An 8,470-nucleotide genomic window follows, 5' to 3' on the forward strand; every position below is an offset into this window, starting at 1 on the left:
AATTCTTTTGTCCAGCTCCACTCTCCTTGGTCAGTGGGGAGTGAGCAACAACTAGTATTTATTCCATATTGTACATTAGTTTAAGTTATTTTATATTCATTATTAGTTAATAAGAGTGTATTTCTTTAATATGTTATGTGTTGTAGGTAGTGATGTTAGTGAGTAGGGACGAAATTCTTCATATTTGTTGTAGGACGAAGATCGTGTCCCCCTGCAAGATCGTGTCCCCCCTACTACGCATGCGCAGAAAAGAAATTTGTGCCAGACACACGACCGATTTGCAGCCTCGCTCCAGTGATCAGTTGCTCTCCTAAGTTGAAGTTGGGATGTTGCACTTTTGAGAGTTCGCTATTAAAACTATATATTCAGACAGTACTGTACTTTATTTTTCCCCAAAGGATCGTTATGGATGATTTCAATTCGTGAGCACATTTTTTCTTGTTTTTCTTTTACTGAAAGTAGAGAGACAGCATTTTATCACAGGTTTAGTCCCTCTGAAAACTGAAGAATCGTGTACCCTGATCAGTTGCTCTCCTGAGTTCAAGGTGGGATGTTACACTCTTGAGCGCTCTCGGTTGAAACCATATATCAAGACTGTACTGTACTTTATTTTCTCCCATAGGATCGTTATGGATGATTTCAAATCGTGACCACTTATTTTATTCTTGTTTTTCTTTTATTGAAAGTGAATAGAAAGCATTTTATCACACAGATTTGGTCCCATTGAATAATCGTGTACGCCCCACAGGAAGAAAGAATCCCTGCCAGATGCACAACTCATTTCAGACGCGCGCAAGGAGCTTAGCTGATCAGTGGTTCTCTTGATATCAAGTGGGCTGCTACACTCGAGAGCTCGCTGTCAAACTCTCCATATTGTTCAGACCACTGTACTTTTATCATCTCCCAAAGGATCGTTATGGATGCTTTCAAGTCGTGAGTACTTATTTTTTCTTGTTTTTCTTTTATTGAAAGTGGATAAACAGCATTTATCTACCAGTTTTATCCCGCCGCTCAGGAAGTCGGTGCCATGAGGTGTGCAGCATGTCCTGCCTCTACCCCCGCTAACCATTAAACGAGTTTAATAGTTAATTTTATGTCCCCGCTTCCATATATTGCTACATTCGGACTATATGAACTTAGTTAATTAAATAAGACTCATCATAGGGGTGCTAGCACCCCTTGGTGGTCCTAGGATGTGATGCACACACTTCACTTTCTTTTATCCTTCTAATAACAGGACATAAGTTATGGGTGGTGGAAAAGGTCAGGAAATGCTGATCTATCCAGTGAGGATTGCTAAGAGCATGGGGTACTTAACTTAACTGTATCCTGAATCTTAAAATCGCTAAACCTATTAGCACGGAAGAAAATGTTATTATGATGTTGAATTTGTAAAAGACAGCTGGGAATGCAACGACAAAATGGTTAGCCACATCTACAGTTTCAATAACTCGCTTATCATCACCAGACAGTGGTCCTAGCAGCACGTCTCTCAACCTTCTTGCTACGGAGATAAGAATGAAAACACCTGTTATTGACATTTTAGATTCATTTAGATATTTTGAACGAATCATAACTGCTTTCTTGCATTTTTTTTTTATTTATTTATTAATTTGATCTTTTTTTAACTAATCTAACTGGGCCTAACCTAACTTAACCAAATTTAGCATGGGGGCTGTGGCCCCCTGAACCCACTAGGGATACTATTTAATATAACAATACTAGAAGCACCAGACGAGGATCAGGATCATGTTGTGTTTGTAGAGATTGATGGTCTTATCAAGGGTAAAAGTTTTGCAACCCACAAAATTTTCAGTAAGAACTGTAGTTTGGTTGGTGTTAGTCTTGTAGGTTCAAAATAATCAAACTGACAGTCTTTGGCCCATGAGAACTGTTGAAAGTATCACAGCGAGTTTGGTTTAACACTAAATATTCTTGAAAACAGGAAATAATAAAGGCTACATTTGGGAACACTGCATAGGCCCTGTTTTTGTTAGGTAAGGTTTGGTAAGTTCATGTCCTTTGGGGGTCCATGGATGGCACCCTAACTAGTTAGGCTAGTCAAGTTAATGTGGGCTTTGCTTAGTTATTGGTGAATTCAGCAGCTTCAATAATTGTTGATCTTGTATGACACTGAAACTTTATGGTGTTATCAACCTGTGCAGTATTGATTTTGACTTTAAATTTATTTCTTGTTATTTTTAATCATATATTTGTTATAAGTCATAAACAATGATTCTCATTATCTTTAATTCTCCTACAGGTCCAACTTCTCTGTGGAGGAGTATGAAGCCAGTTGCAGAAAGAAATTTGAGGTTGACAATGCCATTTACAAGAAAATATTCACTTTCTTAGAAAGCAGAAGTTTTGTCAACGATGAAGAGAAACCTGAACGAAAATTCATCCAGAGAAAGGCAACAACATTCCAATGGGATGCATCACGTGAGTCTTGTACATTCTTCTTTTTCATTTTACTTCTCAACATCGCTTTCAATCACTCTGGCCTGTAGTTGCTCTTACCATGGTCACTCCCTACCATGGTCACTGGTCCCTCCTTGTTTACATGAAACTATGATAAACAATGTTAAAACAACATTGCTGGAAAGTAACGTTCTTCTTTGCTATAATAGTGTTAATTTATTTCATTTGTACCTGTTGCCAACACTCATTAACCCTCTCACACAACAGTTAGTTTCATGAGTTTTTTTTTTTTCTTCAAATATCAAGACTGTTGGTAAATGGTGATTTTTTTTTTTTTACTACCATGTATTCTAGGTAGTTATTGATAAAGCTGCCAATTCTTTACTTTTGTAATACTAATGCTCCTCTCACTCATCAACCACTAAAAGCCAAACCAGTGGCTCCCAAACTGTGAGCCATGGCCTCCTTGGGGCCACGTAACAGAATGCAGTAGGATCATAATCGGAGGATACGATATGTGTAAAAACACAATGGAGTTCAGTGGGTAGGCAGCCAGTGGGGTTCATTTACATGCATGGAATCATTAAAATTACAGGATTTGCTATAGTGGTTCATTTATGGACCTAATGAGTGTAGGACTGTAGTCACTGTAGTCATGAGTTATACTTTGCAATGTACAGTGGGCCATGGAGAAGTATCTTGTATAAATAGTGACTAAACAACCAGGAAAAGTTTGAAAGCCATTGAGCTAAGCCATTCAACAAAACCCCAAAGACTAGGATCCCAAAATATGCTTGAATGTTGTATGGATGTGGGCAGCTTGAAAGAGTGGCAGGATGTCTGTGGGTTGAAAACTCAACATATTAGCTTTTCCAAAATGAAGACTAACATTGAATATAGGAAGTGTTTGTTGTTTTGAGGTGGCATTTTATGTTTTTAAGTTTAGACTAATAAATTTATTTTCTTTCAGCTGAATGATGAACTGTGCAAAGCTTTCGGTATCAAGAGGAGCGTCATATCAGTGTACCATCCTCAGACGAATGGTTTGGTCGAGAGGATGAACTGGACTTTCAAAACCAAGCTTACGAAGTTGGCCAATGCAAGTTGGAGTGACTGACCCAACTACTTCGAACAAACTGCGTACAGTATGAAGACGCAAAACCAGAAGAGCACAGGATTCACACCAAATTGCCTGGTATATGGCTTTGAATTTCCCCATTGACCTGGTGCGCATCAACATGTTAGTTTTAACTAATTGGTAAAATTTGTATAAGAATTATTTATTTATTTATTTTTTTTTTTTTTTTATACATGTTCCCTGCGATATGACCCACTGGTGGGTCATCAGTCACTATTTACTGTTGCGGGTCGTACTATAGTTTTCACATACATTACATTTTAATCTTACTATTAATATAAATTCACTTATATGGTAAAATTGCAATAAACAGAATGTGTAGAAGGGCATAATAAACGCTGATTGATAAACAATAAGAAGCCTATTTCGTTTTTAATGTTATAAAAATTACGTGAAATATAGTGTTCTTGTTTCCATATTTTCTTTCTAATGCACTGTACATGTTTAAAAATTATATTATCTTGCATTTTTTTCATTCAGAAGAACATAAAACTTTTTCTATAAATAATCATTGAAACATATATCACAATTGTACTTTCCTTGACAAGCTTCAGTTATTTTTTCATTGATATTTTATATATGTTTTTTTTGTGATATTATTTGGATAAACTGTTAAAAAGGCAGCCATTGGTGACCTGTTTGAATTGCATGTGTAAATAAACATAAGTAGAGAAACAAACAACATATCTGTTATAAAATTAACTAAAAAAAAAAATTTTTTTTTCTTTTTTATAATACATGTAAGATTATCTTACATTTTCCTCAGAAGAACACCAAACTTTTCTCTAACAATAATCCAAACTGAGATACCACAATTGGACTTTCCTTGATAAGCTTCAATAACTTTCTTTATTAATCTTTTCAGAGTTTCATAATTTTCCTGATATCATATTTATTATCTTATCTTCTCTCTCTTCTGTTGAACTAAGTTGACCATAAAACTGTGTAGCATTCATTTTCTAAATATGGAAAACAAAGAGACAAAAAAATATAAACAAATTTAGGAAAGGAGACACACTGAATATCAACAAATAAAGTTTGTCCACCAATGGGTCGTATCGCAGAGGTCATAAATTTTTCATGGTATGCAATGCAACCCACCGATGGGCAAACACTTTGAGTTGCCAGTTCGTTTAGGTGTCCTTCAAAACAATACTCTGCTCTTCTTGCTTTGCTGGCTTGACCCGCACTGACGTGACGACAGTTTATTTGTATTACAGTGCGGTTGAGTTCACCGCTCTACCAATCGTAGGGAACATATTAATGCAAGTAGAAATGTAGAAATTTACTCTATTGACTGGTTGAAATCTCTATAATTGGCATTATTAGGTTGAGATGGCTGTAGATGAAAGAGGAAAGGCATTTGATGTATGATTGTAAAAGAGGGATGGAGTGTCCTATGAGAGGTACAAGAAAAGCATATTAAAGAAAAAAACCCTGTATATCATGATACTGAGTTGAAATGAAAGATGGGTGAGAAATTTAGCAAAGAATGTTCAGTAGGATTAAAAAAAAAAAAGTTTTGAGGAAAGAAAAAAAGTAGGGAAGTACCATTTGGTTGTGAAGAACACATTGAAGCAAAAGGTATTAAGATTTTGGTTGATCAGGATTTCACAACTTTTATTATTTATTTATTATCCTTCTTTGTATAACTACCCCAGAAACAAACTGAACAGACTGAACCACAGAGGGACAAACTCCCCTAAAGTTCTGGGGTTATGTTTCAGTACATATACATACTAAAATAAATGTTAATTTTCTTTCATGGATTGTTGCTTATTAACATTATGTTGTTGGAAAAGGTTGTGTAGTAAGAGGTGGTACAGAAACCTTATGGTAAGTAAATGTGGAAGCTGTGCAGTTTATTTCATTCCCACGAAATGAGGCCAAATCTATTATTGCTATTGAATAGAAAGATAGATACTTTCATATATTTTTCCTTTTCTTTTTCATAATATTTGGATTTGACTTCTAATTGTGATTTTTTTTCTTTTTCAGGATGATTATGAATACAACTATGATCAGCTAGATGATGAAAGTTTTGTAAGGGAAGCAGATGGTAAAGGAAAAAACTCAGAAAAATAATTCGGAGATACTTGAACTGAGACGATAGCTAAAAGGACTCATGCTGCATTAAAGGGTTAGCTAAAACGAAAAATCTGATTTAAAACAAACTGTTGTCTAGCAAATTATATATATATATATATATATATATATATATATATATATATATATATATATATATATATATATATATATATATATATATATATACAGTATATACACACATATAACCTGCTATAGTCTTCCAAATCTAAACGCGGCTTTCTGGCTGGGCTCCTTAGGGAATAACAGGCCTTCCAGCTCTGCCAAGTCTACATGAACTAGCAAATTAGAGCTCAGTATACATAAATAAGAGGCATATAAAATGCTTTAACAAAAATACAGTATCATCAAATGTTAAAAGAATTTAATTAAAAGAAAAATTAATATTCCACCCTTACAATATACACATCATAATAACAAATACCGGCAGACCTGTGTAACAGTGTTGCTGTGAAAACGTTATAATCTTTATTGAACGTTCACCATAGTCCTTAGTAAGACAAATGGTGCAACAACTGTTCCATATTCAACACGAATGAATATCTAAAAAAGAAATTAGATTTATGCAATACGAATGAATATCTAAAAAAAAAATTGATTATTCATGTATAAGATAAAATATTTTTGACTCCATTCACACGGCAACACTCATTACTGTCCAAGGCGCAGCCTGCCTGCCAGACACATTTAGGGACAAGGTCACGTGTCACGGTGGTTGATACCTGTTCCCCCACACACACACACACACACACACACACACACGGTGCAAATTTAAGGATGGAAATTGAATATAGGCATAAGGAAGGATTGCCACGGAGAGAGAAAGAGAGAGAGAGAGAGAGAGAGAGAGAGAGAGAGAGAGAAATGAGCGATGGGTCAGGTCACACACTTGGTCATTGAAATTCTGGGTGAAACGTGGCAGTAGTGGAAGGCCTGCTATTCCCTAAGGAGACCCACCAAAAAGCCATGTTTAGATTTGGAATGCTATAGACGACAGTTTGTTTTAAATTAGATTTTCCCTTTTAGCTAACCCTTTAATGCAGCAGGAGTCCTTTAAGGTACTGTACTTACTAGCTGTCGTCTCGGTTCAAGTACCTCTAATTGATATATGTATGTATGTATGTATGTATATATATATATATATATATATATATATATATATATATATATATATATATATATATATATATATATATATATATATATTACTGAATTATCAGTATCATCTAAATTATGGAAAAATAATTTTATCAAGTACAAACACAAGTTAATTAATTGATATCATGAAATTTATGTACCGTAGGTAATATGCATTTTTTAAATATGCATAAGAAATAATTAACTACATGATTTATGTATCTATATCTTTGTCACCACAATTTTTTTGTGTTAACAAATGTTTATAGCTTGATTCAGAAAATATATGTATGCAATATGCATTTTTAAACTACCAGAAACAAAAAAAACTATATGATTTATGTATCTATCAACAAATGTTAATTATTTGATATTCAAGAAATATATGTAGGTAATTTGAATTTAAACTAAAAGAAACAAAAAAAATCTATAATTATGATTTATGTATATCTATTATATTTGTCTCACAATTTAGTTGAGTGCAAACAAATGTTAATTACTTGATATTCAGAAAATATACGTAGGTAATATGCATGTAAAATATGAGAAACTACATAAATAAATAAATGAAGTGCAATTACTCCAATTTTTACCATATCTATCCCACTTTCTGAATAACTGAAAGATTTCCTTATAGTACTACTTCCTGACACTAATAAATTATGAGAGAGAGAGAGAGAGAGAGAGAGAGAGAATTTTAGAGAATAAAAAAAAGAAGAATAGATGGATTGAAAGAGAGAGAGAGAGAGAGAGAGAGAGAGAGAGAGAGAACTACATAAATAAGAGAACTAACAACCCCCCTCGCACTCATCTTCCGGCAGTGCCTGCAGACCGGGGAGTGGCCATCACTTTGGAAGGAGGCGAGAATTACACCAGTGCACAAGAAGAGGTCAAGAGCAGAGCCAGGAAATTACCGACCCATCTCCCTCCTCTCAGTGGTGAGCAAGATCTTTGAGAGGATAATTGGTGAGCAGATCAACAAATACCTTGAGGAGAATCACCTTCTATCTCCGAAGCAATTTGGATTTAGAAAAGGCCGTTCAACCTCTGATCTCCTCCTCTTGCTCTCCAAATCCTGGCATGATGCCCTTGATGCCGGACGCCCCTCCCTGGTGATCGCCTTAGACATTGCCGGTGCTTTTGACTCTGTGTGGCATCATGCGCTGACTACTAAACTCCAGCAGCTGGGCATCACCGGGGACCTGCTACAACTGTTCACCAGCTACCTCACGGGACGGAGCCTCCGCGTAGTGGTGAACGGCAGCACCTCGTCCTCCTTTCCAGTGGAGGCTTCTGTACCCCAAGGTTCAGTACTCGGCCCAATACTATGGAACATATATTTCAACGATCTACTGCAGAGTTCTCCCGAAGCGGCTGCTTATGCAGATGACTGCACCCTCTCCTGGGCTTACGAGAGGAGAAGCCCAGAATGTGGTGCAGGCAGTCAATAGGCAGCTACAGGACATCCTGGCTTGGGGAGAAAGGTGGCAAGTCAAGTTTGCCCCTGAGAAAACCCAGGCCATGGTGATCACCCGCTCACAGGGAGAAGCAGACCAACTGCGTGGAAAGTTGCGTCTCGGGCCAGACACCATCCCTCTGCAGGACACCATTGAAATCCTTGGGGTGGAGGTGGATTCCAGGCTGCAGTTCGACCGTCACCTGGAGAAA

At 36.2% G+C, this 8,470-nt stretch overlaps 1 protein-coding gene across 4 annotated transcripts; it reads left to right on the forward strand.

Moving 5' to 3' along the window:
* The first annotated feature begins 333 nt into the window (after nt 1–333).
* Nucleotides 334–8,214, forward strand: LOC123504131. Of its 4 annotated transcripts, none has more exons than XR_006674710.1 (4): nt 334–933; nt 2,264–2,414; nt 3,392–3,616; nt 5,558–7,382. XR_006674710.1 is itself a non-coding variant. In XM_045254453.1 (3 exons), the coding sequence occupies exons 1-3, from the start codon at nt 917–919 to the stop codon at nt 3,536–3,538; spliced, it is 315 nt and encodes a 104-aa protein (XP_045110388.1). In that variant the 5' UTR covers nt 337–916; the 3' UTR covers nt 3,539–5,324. The 4 variants fall into 4 exon arrangements, 2 of the variants coding, with proteins under 2 accessions (XP_045110388.1, XP_045110389.1); XR_006674709.1 differs by having other exon boundaries at nt 337–933; nt 3,392–3,647; XM_045254453.1 differs by lacking the exon at nt 5,558–7,382 and having other exon boundaries at nt 337–933; nt 3,392–5,324.
* Nucleotides 8,215–8,470: the final 256 nt, after the last annotated feature.

Source organism: Portunus trituberculatus, chromosome 15 (genome assembly GCF_017591435.1).
Source record: "Portunus trituberculatus isolate SZX2019 chromosome 15, ASM1759143v1, whole genome shotgun sequence".
In the NCBI taxonomy this organism is placed as follows: domain Eukaryota; kingdom Metazoa; phylum Arthropoda; class Malacostraca; order Decapoda; family Portunidae; genus Portunus; species Portunus trituberculatus.